The 16,630-nt window shown below is 40.5% G+C and overlaps 1 protein-coding gene across 7 annotated transcripts in view; it reads left to right on the top strand.

The window, feature by feature from the left end:
* The window catches only part of HEATR3 (HEAT repeat containing 3), a 70,344-nt gene that overhangs the window by 35,670 nt on the left and 18,044 nt on the right, over positions 1 to 16,630 (top strand). For 4 of the 7 annotated variants that reach the window (XM_086689484.1, XM_086689483.1, XM_086689485.1 and 1 more), the window contains one exon: positions 9,326 to 9,453. The exons of 2 other annotated variants lie outside the window; for them this stretch is intronic. In XM_086689484.1, coding sequence (XP_086545610.1) covers positions 9,326 to 9,453 — 128 coding nt within the window. Of the gene's footprint in view, positions 1 to 4,759; positions 5,581 to 9,325; positions 9,454 to 16,630 lie in introns of those variants that run through there. One more of the 7 variants, XM_025920501.2, reaches the window with a different exon arrangement.

Genomic DNA, 16,630 nt, shown 5'->3' with positions numbered 1-16,630 from the left:
AGGTCACGATCTCGCGGTCCGTGAGTTCGAGCCCCGCGTCAGGCTCTGGGCTGATGGCTCAGAGCCTGGAGCCTGTTTCCGATTCTGTGTCTCCCTCTCTCTCTGCCCCTCCCCCGTTCATGCTCTGTCTCTCTCTGTCCCAAAAATAAATAAACGTTGAAAAAAAAAAATTTAAAAATAAATAAACATTAAAAAAATATTAAAAAAAAAAAGAAATGCTTAGGTCTCAACGTCCTACGAGAAGGGGGTGTGTGTAGTTCCCTTCATGCAATTGCAGTGATTCACAGAGCACTTCATCCCCAGAACTGAAGAATGCTTGTTGGCTGAGTCAGAGCTCCGTCCTTTCTGTTGAATCACTGTGATGTGGGCCAAAAAGGGGTAGACGAGGTCCCCCCCTTGCGACAACAGTTCAGTCGCACTAACAGTGCTCCTGTAGAAGCACTGAAGTCTGTCGCCTACAAAGCACTTTCGTATACGTTGTAAACTTATTTTATATCATTAGAGGCAATTCATTACAGCTGGATTTCCACATTATGAGTATTTCCCTTTGATGCTCTGAAAAAAGGGCAAAGTCCAGGCTGATCTCTGTTGGAGAATGTAGCTACCTTCATTGACCCATTTATTTACTTATTAGTTTGTTTGTGTTTATTTATTTATTTTGAGATAAAGACAGAGCACACGAGCAGGGGAGGGGCAGAGAGAGAGGGAGAGAGAGAATCCCAAGCAGGCTCTGCACTGTGAGCACAGAGCCCGACGCAGAGCTCGAACCCACAAACTGTGAGATCATGACTTGAGCCGGATGCTTAACTGACTGAGCCACCCAGGCTTCCCCTTTTTATTTATTTTTTGTTTCAATAGAAACATCAAAACTAACTTTCGGTTAAAAAGTAATTTTCAAATACTTGGTGGCTGGGGGAAAGCAACCAGTAATTGAAAAAAGATTTTTTTTAAGTTTTATTTGTGTGAGAGAGGGCAGGAAAGGGGCAGAGAGAGAGAATCCCAAGCATGCTCTGCGCTTACAACGAACTGTGAGATCATGATCTGAGCTGAAATGAAGAACTGGATGCTCAACCTACTGAGCCACCCAGGCACCCTGCAACTAGGAATTTTATTTTATTTTATTTTATTTTATTTTATTTTATTTTATTTTATTTTATTTTATTTTATTTTTATTTTATTTTATTTTATTTTATTATTTTATTTTATTTTTAATTTTTTTTTAATGTTTATTTATTTTTGAGACAGAGAGAGACAGAGCATGAACGGGGGAGGGGCAGAGAGAGAGGGAGACACAGAATGGGAAGCAGGCTCCAGGCTCTGAGCCATCAGCCCAGAGCCCGACACGGGGCTCAAACTCATGGACCATGAGATCGTGACCTGAGCTGAAGTCGGACCCTTAACCAACTGAGCCACCCAGGCGCCCCAACAACTAGGAATTTTAAAAACAGCCTTGAATCACATGTCTACAAGTTTAAGTTTACCATTCTCCACTTACCTAAGTCTCCATTTCTGGGAGTGCCCAGCTATCTCAGTCTGTGGAGCATGCAACTCTTGATCTCAGGGTTGTGGGTTCAAGCCCCGTGTTGGGTACAGAGTTACTTAAAAATAAATAAATAATAATGGTAATAAAAATAAATAAATACAAAATCTCCATTTCTAAATTATGTCATTTTGAGAAATAAAAATACTTGTATTTTTGCTTTTAGATTTTAAATTAAACAGTTGCTTTAAAATCTTTGTCAAAAGAATAGAGGTTTTGGTGAAAAATTAGCCTACTTCTGTTGTTTTCCAGTATATTTCTTTTATCTAACAGGCTTCTAATGCAGATTTCAGTTCTCGAGGAGAGAACTCTGTGATAACTTTTTAGGAGAATATGACTGTATGTCTAATAATTTAATAACTGTGAGGTAACTGAGCTAAAGCCAACCTTATATGTCTAATACCTTAAATTTTCTGAAGTTCTTTTGAGGCATAAAGAGTTTTCCAGAAGAAAAGAAAAACAGCAACGCACACCATGCACATTCTATGTCATAGTTACACCCGGAGTCAGTGTTGGTTTAAGAACATCAGTATTGGGGGGTGCCTGGGTGGCTCAGTCGGTTAAGTGACCAACTTCGGCTTAGGTCATGCTCTCATGGTTCGTTTGTTCAAGCCCCAGCTGTGCTGACAGCTCAGAGCCTGGAGCCTGCTTTGGATTCTCTTTCTCCCTCTCTCTCTGCCCCTTCCCTGCTCACACTCTGTCTCTCTCAAAAATAAATAAGCATTAAAAAAAAAAAATTAAAAAAAAAAAGAACATCAGTATTGGTTTGTTTTTAACATTTTTATGTTTCAGCATCACGTATTTAAAAATGTAGCAATAGTGGCTAACATTTATTAAGATTCACCAGTGTGTAATTTAAGTTGAATGGTTTATCCCTAGTTGAGGCCTGTAGGCTTTTTTGTTTCCTGGGTTGTTGGGTTTTTTTTAATTGAGATACATTTGACCTATAGCTTTGTATTAGATTTAGGTGTTCAGCATAATGATTTGATATGTGTATATATAGGGAAATAATTACAATAAGTTTGGTTAACATCCATCACCACACACAATTGCAATTTTTTTTTCTTGTGATGAGAACTTTTAAGAACTTTTAAGCTTCTACGCTCATAGTAACTTCCAAATGTATGATCAGAGCTGCTAACTATAGTCACCATGCTGAACATGACATCTCCATGACTTATTTATCTTGTAACTGCAAGTTTGTGCCTTTTGACCCACTTTGCCCATGTTTGTCTGTTTTTTAAGCAGTGAGGTTTTATTCTCCCCTGTTTTCTGCCTCATTGGTAACCACATTGAATGATGTTTCTCCACATAAAGAAGGATGTGCATTAGTGTCTCCCCCTTTGTTATCCAAACCGTAGACTAACATATTCCCAATCCAGTACTCTGTGTGTTTTCACGTAACACTGTCTCCTAGAGATATTTCCATACCAATATTAGTGGGTGTGTCCAATTGTTCTTAGAGGGTACGGGGCCTTGAAACTTCTGAAAGAGGAGTCTGCAAGGCAAGGAGAAAATATCCCCTGTTTCCCTGCAGCTGCAAGGAAAGCAGATGTGGTTGAGCCTTCAAACTACAGAAACCAGTGTGTAGGGAGGAGTTATGTAAACTATGAACCAGCAAAATAACCCCTAACCTCTGTTCCGATTGATTTTCCTACTTAATATGCATTGCTCTGGTAATGATGTTTAATTGTTTTTCTTTTCTCAAAGGTATAAAGCCCTAGTGAAGTTTCTTTGTTAGCCAGAAAGGCAGCCTGTAGTTTTTCATATGAAGCTTCTCTGTGAATGAAGCCACAATTGCATTAAAGACTGTTTGGTATATATTTAGCCCCAAGTTTCATTTAAACACTATATAAGGGGTGCCTGGGTGGCTCTGTTGGTTGAACATTCGACTCTTTTCAAGTATATATATATTTTAAGTTTATTTGGGGGGGGAGGGGCAGAGAGAGAGAGAGAGGAGAGAGAAAGAGAGAGAATCCCAAGTAGGCTCACCACTTGGCACAGAGCCTGATGTGGGGCTTGAACTCCCAAATCATGAGGTCTTGACCTGAGCCAAAGTCAGATGCTTAACCCAGTGAGCCGCCCAGCCTCCCCTAAAGATATTTTCTTTATTTTTTTATTTTTATTTTGAGAGAGAGGGGGTGCGCCAGCATGGGGAGAGGCAGAGAGAGAAGAGAGACAGAGAATCCCAAGCAGGCTCTGTGCTGTCAGCTCAGAACCCAGTGCAGCTTGGTATCAGGAACCAGGAGATCATGACCTGAGGCAAAATCAAGAATTGAATGCTCAGGGGCGCCTGGGTGGCTCCTTCAGTTAAGTGCATCTGACTTGAGTTTTGGCTCAGGTCACAATCTCACATGGGATCGTGGGATCGATCTCTGCATTGGGCTGTGTGCTGACAGTGTAGAGTCCGCTTGGGATTCTCTGTTTACCTCTCTCTCTGCCCCTCTCCTGTGCATGTGCACGTGTTCTCTCTCTCTCTCTCCCTCTCTCTCTCTCTCTCTCTCTCTCTCTCTCAAGTAAACATTAAAAAAAGAAGAACCCACTATACAATGCATTTTAACTAAAGAACTTCTCTAGAGCGGTGCCTCTCGAAATTGCCCTGTGATCAGCAGCATCGTAATCACCTGGTGTTTTGTTACAAATGCAAATTTCCAGACCCAAGTCCAGACATGCTGAAAATCAGAAACTGTGGATGGGCCCACCCATCTGTTTTTGTTTTTGTTTTTATGTGTGTATGTATGTATTTGTAGAGAATGCGCCTGAGTTGGGGAGGAGCAGAAAGAATCCCAAGCAGACCCCAGTGTGGGGCTTGAACTCTTGAACCATGAAATTATGACCTGAGCCTAAGTCGAACGTTTAACCGACTGAGCCACCCAGGTGCCCTGTGTTTTTTTAACAAGCCTTCCAGATGATACTGTTGCATGCTAAAATTTCAGAACCACTGCTCTAGACTGGAGGCGAGGTCTAGTTTACATACCATAAACCTTATTCTTTGGAACGCTACAATTCAGTCGTTCTTGTAACTATTGTTTACAAGGTGCATAATCTTACTTTATCTTTATGGCTCACACACTATATTCTTTTACCTTGGAAAGTGAGAATCTTTCACCATATTCTAGCAGCTCTTTTTTTTCTGAAAATAAATACACCCAAAATCAAATGCTATCTTCTCTAAAGGAATTAGTAATATATATCAAATCACATATGATTTTTTGGCAGATACGAAAAGAAGGGAGAGGTAAATACAGTCCAGATCAGCTGTGTGTTCTCGACAATGTGAAGATGAATTTGAGAAGGTTTGTCGCTTACCAAGAAACTGTTGAGAAAAGACTGACTACTTGAACTACTGAAAGACCAGTTCTTGCCCCAAGTGTTCAATGCTAAAAAGTACCGAAGGGTTTCCTTTGAGTGTATGTGTTTCTAAAAGTCATTTTTTAAATCCCCATATACTGTACATTAATTTGAAGTTTGCAAAAACTTCAAAACCTGTCGGAAACTCTCTTTTGAGCTCTGGGATCTCTGTGGCATTTCTAGTTTCTGTAAGTGATGTTTCCTGCATGTTTTAATCACTGGAAACACGAAGAGGGGAAGAGTAGAAACACAAAGGAATCTCAGGTGGCTCTTCATCAGCAGCAAAGAAACTTTCAAACAATCATGTTTTCCTTGAATTTTGCAGGAAGAGAAAATCCAAAACATTGCTTGGATGCTCTTTAAAGCAAGTATCATTTTATATGTGCTGCCAGAGTGAGCAAGCCAAGTATCATTTTATATTAGAGGAATCTTTAACTAAATATGAAGACAAGCTTTTAAAAAGGATTTTGGTATGAAGTAAAGCAATTACATTTACCTTTTCTGAAGAAGTGAGTGGATTGAGTTTGTATTCCAACTATTTAGAATATACTAATGAATTAATGAGACCATTGTCATCCTCTACAAATGGAGCTGATCAGTTACTGCTGTGTAACATCACTCCTTGTTTAATTTGATATGGAATCAATTAGGAGAGAATATTTTTCAATAAATAACTTGGTAATTGAAAACTTTGTGTCTTACAAAGTCTTTTTTAAGATACCAGATAATCCTGTTCCTGGTCGTTGGCTTGCTAATGGATATTGCTTTGACTGTATGTGAGACATTAAAAAGACTTACAGCAGGAATCCCCAGCATTACTCTTCAATGTCCTTGCATTAATAGGGTGACAGCTGGAGCAGGGGATGGGGGAGTTTCAGTGACATCATTGAGGGCGGGGGGGTGGGGTGGGGTGGGGGATGGTGGTTCTGGACCAGCTCCATTGTCCATTCATTTGCCTGATCAGAAGAGTTGTTGATGAAGATTTGGAAATTTCCCCACAATTGATCTCAGTTGTCCTGTTAAAAGGCCCAGTACCTAGTGTAGGGCTTACCTTTCTCATCTAGGTAACATCTGTCACTTCACACACTTCAATTTTATTCCTTGTGATGAGAACCTTTAAGATTTACTCTCTTAGTAACTTTCTAATACACAATACAGTATAGCTATTGTTACCGTCACATTACATCCCCATGACTTCTAACTGAAAGTTTGTACCTTTTGTCTCCCTTCACCCATATTGCCATCTCCCCCCCCCCCCCCAGCCCACACACACACTTCAGGCAACCACCAATATGTTCTCTGTATCTATGAGCTTAGGTTTTTTTGTTGATTCCTCATATATGTGAGGTCATACACTATTTAATTTTCTCTAACTTCATTTCACTTAGCATAATGTCCTCAAGGTCCATACATACTGTTGCAAATGACAGGATTGCTTTCCTTGTGGCTGAGTAGTATTCCATTGTGTGTGTGTCGGGGGGTGAACACACACACACACACACACACACACACACACACACACACACACATACATGCACACACTTTTTCTTTATTCATTGATGAACACTTAGGTTGTTTCTATGTCTTGGCTATCATAAATTATGCTGCAGTGAACATGAGATGTACAGATATATTTTTGAGGTAGTGTTTTAGTTTCCTTTGGATATATACTCAGAAGCAGAATTGCTGGGTCATATGGTAGTTTGTTTTCAGCTTTTTGAGGAATGTCTGTACCTTTCCACAGTGGTTGCACCAACTTACATTCCCACCAACAGTGCATAAGGGTTTCCTTTTCTGCACATGCTCACCAATACTTGTTTTCTTTTGGATACTAGTCGTTCTCACAGTTGTGAAGTGGTATCTCATTGTGGTTTTGAGAGAAGGATTCTTTCAATGAAGAACAGCCTCAGACTTCTCTCTGCTTCAGATATTTACAGACTATAATTATTTTCAAGGAAAATAAAATGTCTAATTCTAGTACAGGCCCTAATACCTAGTAGGGTCTTGATGAATATTTGTTGAATGAATAAATGTTAGTGAGTTTCTGTTTTATTAAGCAACCTCTAAAGCAGTTGTCCCATAGAATACTAGAAGGGGAGGTCTTACATAGAAAACATGCCATCCAGAAATTTCAGAGTCTAAGGCATTGGTAGTTTGGCTTGTATCGTTACATTTAATTTTGCTATTTGAACAACAGGGAAAGATGGGAAAAGATTAAATATACTTTGTGGCTCTGTTTACATAATAGCTCAGTAGAGCATGCAAAATTATTCACGGCACAGTATAAGAGAAACTATCGTTTTCTCCTGTATGACTATAGGGAAAAAAATCTTTATTTTTATTTTTAATATTTATTTGTTTCGAGAGAGAGAGAGGAGAGAGAGTGCACATGCACACACACACAAGCAGGGGAGGGGAAAATAGAGAATCCCAAACAGGTCCCGTGCTGTCAGCGCAGAGTCCAACGTGGGGCTCCATCCCACGACTGTGAGATCACAACCTGAGCCAAAATCAAGACTCAGATGCTTAACTGACTGAGCCACCCAGCCACCTCAAACAATCTACTTCAAAATATATTTATTTGTAAATCATCCAGAATAGTCCAGTAGAAATGAGCACTATTTTAAGTGTTGAAGTACAAACTCAGGTGAGATCCGTTGTTTTAGGAGATATTTTTAAGTGTTCAACCTACCATGGCATGTTTGCCCAAAGGAAATGAAAATCACTGCTTTACTTCTCATTTTTTTAACTTTTTTTTTGGGGGGGGGGACCTTTAAGATGGAAATTATTTTATTTTATTTTTATTTTTAAAGGAGAGAGAGAGCATGATCAGGGGAGGAGCAGAGAGAGAGGGAGACATAGAATCTGAAGCAGGCTCCAGGCTCTAAGCTGTCAGCACAGAGCCCGATGCAGGGCTTAAACTCACGAACTGTGAGATCATGACCTGAGCCGAAGTCGGATGCTTAACCGACTGAGCCACCCAGGCGCCCTATTTTATTTTAAAATAGAATTGATTTTGAAATAACAGTCCTTTAATTACATTTCTTTATTTGCAATTTTATCTCTTGCTTTTATTTAGCCTTTTGAAGAAGTACCTTTGAGTTGTCAGGATAGGGAAGGGCCCTTATCTTTTCGGCATTCCTGTTCACCCAGTTCTGCTGGAGGCTTGCTTCCTGCCTTTTCGAAATTGCATGGACCAATATTTGATTGTATTTAGCCAGTAGATAGGACATGAGCAATTTTACAACTCACTTCACAATATCCAGAAATTCTTTATTTTCAGGAACAATAATAAAATCATACTATAGTATTTTAAAATATCCACTTTGAGCAGAAGACTCCTTGTCTGTGCCATTTGATTTTTGTGAAGTATGGATTTCTAGTACATGTGTAGCCCATACATCTGTCCCTTCAAAATAAAGTTTTTCATTGTTTCTGTCCTATTAATGCTTTAAGTCTTCTAAATAGACCATGATACTCATAGATTGTCTGTTACCAAAGAAATTCTTGGCCTCTTGGATGATTCCACCATAGGACTTGGAAAGTTGTGAAGCCTGTGGACAAATGGGGTCTTCTTTTCTGGGGCAGCTTATTAGACCATCCTTATGACTGCACTGGGTCCATTGTGCCCTGTGCCTGTATTTACTGTCCACCTATAGACCCTGATCCGCCTCCCCTCTTGTCAATTTTGTGACCTACCCTAGAATTTTATAATAAACTTTATTTTTTTGATAGCCACGATGAATTTTCGCTGCGTATAGCCGGAAAATGCCTGTAATTTTCTAGAACTTTTTCTGGACATATCCATCTATACATCCATCGAATAATACATTGTTTCTGTAATGGGAACATACTGTTCTATAACTTGGCTTTTTTCTGTAACAGTAATTTATGAATGTATTGTTATGTCAGAATCATCGTTAGGTCTAATGGTAGCCTTTTCTTTTTGAAAATGAAAACTACTTCATTTCTATTAGATGTTCTGTTAGATCGTAGTTTGATAGGTTGGGGTAAGGTTTGCTTTTCTCTGCCTGTTCTTGAGACAGCATTTTTAAACATTCTTTTGAGTCTTCCGGTGGTTTGGAGAGTTTAATCTTCTCATTTGTTGAACCTAATCCCAAATTGTATACAAAATAAACTCATAGGAAAATAAATAAATACATACATAAGCCCATAGAAACTCTAGGATGAGGACCAAAGACTTAGAAATCCAGTACTGGTTTTACAGTAATAATTCTCACCCTTTTTCAGGTCATTAATTTCACTTAGAATCTGATGAAAATCATAGACTCCTCAGCTAAATGCACTGCATTAATTATCTTTTGTGTAACAAGTTACCCTGAAATTGGTAGCTTAAAATAATGAAATTTATTATCTCTTAGTTTCTGTGGGCTAGGAATTCAGGAGCCACTTAGCTGGGTGTTTCTTCCTCAGGGTCTCACGAGCTTGCGGCAAAGATGCTGGCCATGGCTGCAGTCAACTGAAGTCTTGACCGGTGCTGGAAGATTTCTTCCAAGGTGGCTCACTCACATGGCTGTTGGCAGGAGGCCTCATTCTTCACTGTGAGTGTCATCATGACATAGCACCTGGCTGCCCCCAGTGTCAGTGTTCCAAGAGAGAGGAGGAGAAAGCTAGTCTCACAAGTGACATCGTCTCTTTTGCCACATTTTTATTTGTTAAGTCACTAAGTCCAATCCATACTCACGTAGAGGAAAATTAAGTTGCGCTTTAAAAAAAAAATTTTTTTTTAATGTTTATTGATTTTTGAGACAGAGAGAGAGAGACAGAGCTGGTGCGCCAGCGGGGGAGGGGCAGAGAGAGAGGGAGACAGAATCCTAAGCAGGCTCTGCACTGTCAGCACAGAGCCCAATGCGGGGCTTGAACGCACAGACCATGAGATCATGACCTGAGCCAAAATCAAGAGTCAGATGCTTAACCAGCTGAGCCACCCAGGCACCCCTAAGTTGCACTTCTTGAAGTGAGATGTATTAAAGAATTGTTAGATGTAGACATATTTTTTTTTTTCAAAGTTTTTTATTTGTACGTATTCAAAGTATTTTATTTTTAAGTAATCTCTACGCCTGATATGGGGCTTGGACCTACAACCCCAAGATCGAGTCACATGGTCTACCGACTGAGCCAGCTGGCTGCCCCAGTAGACATATTTTGAAATCACCACATGCGCATACCTTTATATTTTGCTTAGGGGTTCAGAGTGTTTTTGGATTTATTTGATTTATTTGATTTATTTACCTGATTTATGGGCATCAGGTTGAGAATTGCAATTTTGTACTGCAGTTGGTTACTCTTCAAGGTTTAAGTTAGAAGGTATTCTGAGCAACTCTAGATGCAATTGTTTCTTAATAAATATTACACAGATATTTACCACCATTTTAGTTTTTCTTCCCAATGATTGAAGTGAAAGTAGTTGAAACATGAAGTAACTCAAGTTTCTAACTTGCTTTTATGTGTAATCCTTTCAATGGTTTCCATTACTCACAAGATACAAAGTTTCAGATCCTTTGCTATATCCTGCAAGTAGCATGACCACATGGCCAGGTTTGCCTGACTAGGATTGTGCCTGTCAGACCAGCATAATTATTATTTTTTTAAAGTTTTTATTTTTTACTTACTTTTTTGAGAGAGAAAGCAAGCGTGAGTCAGGGAGGGGCAGAGAGAGAGGGAGAGAGAGAGAATTCCAAGCAGGCTCTGCACTGCCCACAACGCAGAGCCAGATGTGGGGTTCGAACCCATGAACCGCAAGACCATGACCTGAGCTGAAGTCAGATGTTTAACCGACTGAGCCACCCAGGCGTCCCCCAGCATAATTATTGATGGCACTGTATTTGACTGCCAAAACGGTCCTGGATGAAGATTAAAATAAATTGATGAGACACTGTGAGATCTAGAATTGGGGATGGGACCAGGATAGAAAGAGCTATAATGGACTGAGACAACTGACCATGTCCAACTTGCGATGTGGAGTAGATGATAGCGTTTTATCAGTATTAGATTCCCTGTTTCTATCACTGTAGTCATGAAAGAGAATGTCCTTGTAAAGGGGCAGGATGTCCCTTGACTTACTCTCCAGTGATCCCGAAAAATAATCATTTACATATAAATGTAGAGAGAATCACGAAGCAAATGGACAAAAGGTAAACAGTAAATCGGGAGACGGTACATGGACCTCTCTGAACTATCCTTGCAACATCTCATTGTTTGAAATTATATTAAAATAAAAACTTAGAAAATGAATATTTAAAAGGCTGAAAAGTACTCCAGTTTAGACATTAAATTATAGGATTATCCTACCCATAACTCCTTGCATAGCCTGGTCCTGCTTGACCCTCTGGTCTCCTGTTCTGCTCTCTGCCTCACTCTAAGCTTCAGCCATTCTGTCCTTTACTCATTTGTGTGAGCATGTATATGCATACCCACTACCGGGCTTCTTCCTCCTTGCCCCAGGCCCCCTCCCCCTCTCCCCTTTCATCTAGTTATCTAATCGTCCTTCAGAACTCCCAGGGGTGCCTGGCTGGCCCAGTCAGTAGAACACTCGACTCTTGATCTCAGGCTTGTGAGTTGGAGCCCCACGTGGGGTGTAGAGATTACTTACAAATAAAATCTTAAAAACAAACAAAAACTCAGTTCGATTAGCAATTCCATAGGGAAACTTTCTCTAACCCTTTAGACAAGATCAGGGGTCACTATTCTAGACACTAAGAGTGTTTACCCTTTCTTCATAAAGCACTTCATTCTTTTTTTAATTTCTTTTTAAATTTATTTTTTGGAAGAGTGCAGGCAGGGGAGGGGCAGAGAGGGGGACGAGGAACTGAAGCAGGCTCTGTGCTGACAGGCTGACAGCAGTGAGCCCGATGTGGGGCTTGAACTCATGAACCACGAGATCAGGACCTGAGCCAAGGTCGGATGCTCAACCGACTGAGCCAACTGAGCCACCCAGGTGCTCTAAGAGCATTTCATTCTTGTTCAGATTTATTGAAGCTCCTAACTGTGTGCTGGGCACTCTGCTAGATACCAAGGACACCAAGGTAAACAAATATAGCCCTTGTCTCGCAGAGGTTAAGGGCTAGTAGGAGACATACAATCTATGTAAAATTACAGATATGACAAATGCTACCAAGGGGGAGGGTACCTGATGCTACGAAGCTACATGGGAGACCAGGGAAGACTTTCCTGAGAAACGATAGAAGCAGTTAACTAAGAGAAAAAGCAGGGAGAATAGTTTCCAGGAAGAGAGAACAGCATGTACAAAGATCCTGGGGCTAGAGAGAGTGAGACAAGGATGAGGGGCCAGTAGAAGCTCCCCTGTGGTGGGTGTTCGTTGCTGGGTATGACCAGTGAGGCAGGTGGGGACCAGACTGCCAGGGTTTTTTAAGATGTCGCATCTTTATCTTACAAGCAAATGGGAAAATAAAGTCCTTCAAATACTTTTCAGCAGAAACGGATAGAGAAGAGGGATGATATGATCACACTACAATCTTGGAAACCTCTGCTTTGGCTACGAAGTGAAGAAAAGATTAGAGGTGAGCCAGAGAGAAACAGGTAGACCAGCCAGGAGGTTACTGGGGTGGTCTGGGAAATAGGTGGTGTTGGTTCTGATCAGGGTGGTGTTGATGAAGTAGAAAGTTACAACAGCAGGTGGTAATGGATTAGACACAAGGGGGAAAACAGCAAGATGGAGGAAGGCATCAAGGTTGACTCAAGTTTCTGGCTTATGTAACTTGTTGGATGGTGTTACCCTTCACCAAAATAGGAAACACCAGAAGAGGAGTAGGCTGGAGGAAAACTGATGAGTTTATTCTGTTATTGTATCAGATAAGATGTTTTTGAGTGTAAACAACGGAAAACATGGATCTACTGTCTTAAATTGTAATGAGCTTACTCTCTCACTTAAAATCCAGTGAGGGCTGGTTGATTCAGAAGCTCATTGGCATCATCAGATCTCCAGTCTCTTTCCCCATTTTTTTCTTCCTTCTTCAGCATACAGGGTAGCTCCCTTTTGCGGTTGGAAGACGGCTGGAGACATCAGTGTCCAGAGCCAGGAAAGGGACTTTCTCCTTGTTTTGTCTCTTTAAGGGCTGAATACTTGTCCCAGAACCCCCCGCAGCAAACCTCCCCTCTGTATCAGCCATAGTACTTGATGTTATATGCTGTAACAAACAATCCCAATGACCATGTGGCTCAACACAATAAAAATTTATTTCCCACTCACATTCCAGTTCTGTGCAAGCTGGGTGGCTCTCTTGGGAATCTAGGATCCTTCTTTTACATGCTTCCATGATATTGGAGTCATTTTCTTTTAGCCTTATGGGTGACTAAGGAGAGAGTGACCTAAGGATCCCACTTGCATTTTAGGGCTAAGCCCCAAAGTGGCAACTATTATTTTTGCCCACATTGCATTGGCCAAAACCAGTTCCCCACCCTAACCTAACAGCATAGGAGGCTGAGAAATGGAGTCTTAGTCTGTGCCCCAAAAGAGGAGCCAGAATTGGTCAGCATGTAGCCAGTCTGTTGTATCCTCACATGTCAGCAGGCAGAATTGGGTCAAATACCTCTTTCTGCTTCTACCACTGATAAGGGGATGGAATTACTGTGGTTGGCTTATATTAATCATATCTCTGTGAGTCGAGATTTTCCTCCTATACTTCAATCAGAACAACATGTTGCAAACGATTGAACACAAAAGCAGCACTTACTGGGGCCATCTTTCAGCCACAGAAGGGAGTTAATCACCCCCTTCACTGGATTTTTTATAAGATAAAAAAGTCATTATGGTTTAAACCAGTTGATTCACATTTTCTGTTATTTGTACAGAATGGAAGTGGAAACCATATGACCCTCTTAATAGATGAAAAAAAAAAGCATTTGAAAAAAAAAATCTAACACTCTTAGCAAACTAGCAGTAGAAGACTTCCTTAACCATTTAAATAACATCTACAAAAACCCTACAGCTGATGTCATACTCAATGGTGAAAGATTGAATTATTTTTGCCTAAGATCAGAAATGTGGCAAGGATTTTCATTCTGACCACTTATATCCAATATTATATTGGAAATCCTAACCAGTGTAATAAAGGAAAAAAAAAAAGATAAGTAAAAGGAATATGTATTAGGAAGAAGCAAGACTGACTTTATTTGCAGTTGTCATGTATTTAGAAAATTCTTAAGAACATACAAAAAAGCTACTAGAATTAGTAAACTTAGTAAGATCACAGGATACAGGATCAACATTAAAAAGTCCGTTGTATTTCTATATACTAGCAATGAAGAATCCAAAAAGGAAATTCAGGTAATAATCGTATTTGTGTTAGCATCCAAAAATGTATGAAGGAATACATTTATAGAAGATACATAATAGATGTACATTGAAAACTACAAAACATGGTTGAGAGATGTTACAGAAAACCTACATGAATGGAAAAAGTGCATGGATTGGAAGATGACATCTCTCCCCAAACTGCTGTATAGCTTCAAGGCAATCCCAATCAATGTCTCAGCAAGCTTTTCTGTAGAAATTGACAACCTGACTCTAAAATTTATGTGGAGGGGCACCTGGGTGGCTCGGTCAGTTGAGCATCTGACTTCAGTTTAGGTCATGATCTCATGGCTCATGAGTTCGAGTCCTGCTTTGGGCTCTGTGTTGACAGCTCAGAGCCTGGAGCCTGCTTCGGATTCTGTGTCTCCCCCTCTCTCTCTGCCCCTCCCCCACTTGATATCTCTCTCTCCCTCCCTCCCTCCCTACCTCTCTCTCTGTCTCTCTCTCTCTCTCTCTCTCTCAAAAATAAACATTAAAAAAACTTAAATTAAAAAAATAAAATTTATGTGGAAATGCAAAGGACTTAGAATATCCAAAACAACATTTTAAAAGGTGAACAAATTTGGAGAACTTCTACTACCTGATTTTAAAACTTATTGTAAAGCTATAGTGATTGAGACAGTACAATATTGTCATAAGGAAAGACATAAAGATCATTGGAATAAAATTGAAAGTCCAGAAACAGACCAATAATTATATGGCCAAATGCTTTTCCACTAAGGTGCCAGATTAATTCAATAGAGAAATAATGGTCCTTTTAGTAAAAGTGCTAGAAAAACTGAAATCTATATGGAAAGAGATGTATTCAAGAGTCAAGGCTTAATAAAATTAATACTTTTTACTAATTCATTAAGCACATTTTTAAAAATTACAGTCTACTGGAGTGCCTGGGTGGCTCAGTCAGCTGAGCGTCCAACTCACGATTTTGGCTTGAGTCAATCTTATGGTTCATTGGGATCAAGCTGTTCATTGGGCTGTGTGCTGACATTGTGGAGCCTGCTTGGGATTCTCTCTCCCTCTCTCTCTGCCCCTCCCCTGCTCTGGCATGCACACTCTCACTTTCTCTCAAAATAAATAAATAAACATTAAAAATAAATAAAATTTCAGTATGCTTAACATACAGCATCAAGCACATTCTTAAGTACAGCTGCCTCTTTTTTCTGTAAGTGCATGATAGGGAAGAATACAATTACTATTAGTAGAGTTGGTGCCAATGCCTTGATTCATAGTAGTCATAAGCAGTTTTATGAGCCCTTGCTTTTGTGTCTACAGATCAATATGTCAACACAGCAAAAAAGGCAAGTCATGGGGCCCTTGGCTGGTTCAGTCAGTGGAGCATGCGACTCTAGACCTCAGGGTTGTAAGTTTGAGCCCCACATTGAGTATAGAGATTACTTAAAAATCTTTAAAAATTGGGGTGCCTGGGTGGTTCGGTTGGTTGAGTGTCTGACTTTAGCTCAGGTCATGATCTCATGGTTCATGGGCTTGAGCCCTGTGTCGGGCTCTGTGCTAATGGCTCAGAGCCTGGAGCCTGCTTTGGGTTCTGTGTCTCCCTCTTTCTCTGCCCCTCCCCCACTCACACTCTCTCTGTCTCTCAGAATAAACATTAAAAAAATTTTTTTTAAAGGGCAGTTACATTTTTATATTTTTGCAAAAATAGTTATGACCTTGTGGGACCCTCAAAAGGATCTGTGGAACACACTTTGAGAACTGCTAGTCTAGAAAGAGGTAAAAAGAGAAAAGGAGGACTGAGACCAAGACTTGAAGATGTCCTGGTTGGAGGATGAACCTGAAGAGAAACACAGAAGGAATAACTTAAGAGGTAGGAGAAAATCCAGAAGAGTGAAAAGGCAGGGAAGCCACAAGATTGCTTTCAGAATGTGGACAGAGCCAATCATGTGGAATATGGATTAAGGTCCACTGAGAGGAGAGATGAAGAAGGTCCCACTGTTGAAGGACATGGATGTCACTGGTGATATTAGCAACAGCTGTCTCTACAAAGTGATTCCAGGTCTGAAGTCAGATTTGAGGAAGATGGGGAAGTGAAGCTGGTGCGGGGGGGAGTCTTCAGGGGGATTTGTCAAGGGCAAAAAGAGACCAGGCGGCAGCTGAGGGTTGGAGTCACCATTGCTCATTTACTCTCAGTGAATGAAAGAATGAATGAATTGGTGATGCATTGGATGTGGACGATAGAGCAAAAGAAAATCCTGTGGCTGGGTGGCTCAGTCAGTTAAGGGTCCAACTCTTGATTTCACCTCAGGACATGACCTCGCTGTTCATAGGTTCAAGCCCCACATTGGGCTCTGCGCTGAGAGTGTGGAGCCTGCTTGGGATTCTCTCTCTTTCCCTCTCTCTCTGCCCCTCCCCTTCTCTCTGCCTCTACTTCCCCTACCCTCGCCACATGA

This window comes from Puma concolor, chromosome E2 (assembly GCF_028749965.1).
Source record: "Puma concolor isolate L17-30 chromosome E2, mPumCon1.1.hap2, whole genome shotgun sequence".
Lineage (NCBI taxonomy): Eukaryota > Metazoa > Chordata > Mammalia > Carnivora > Felidae > Puma > Puma concolor.
This window is presented reverse-complemented; position numbering and strand designations above follow the sequence as displayed.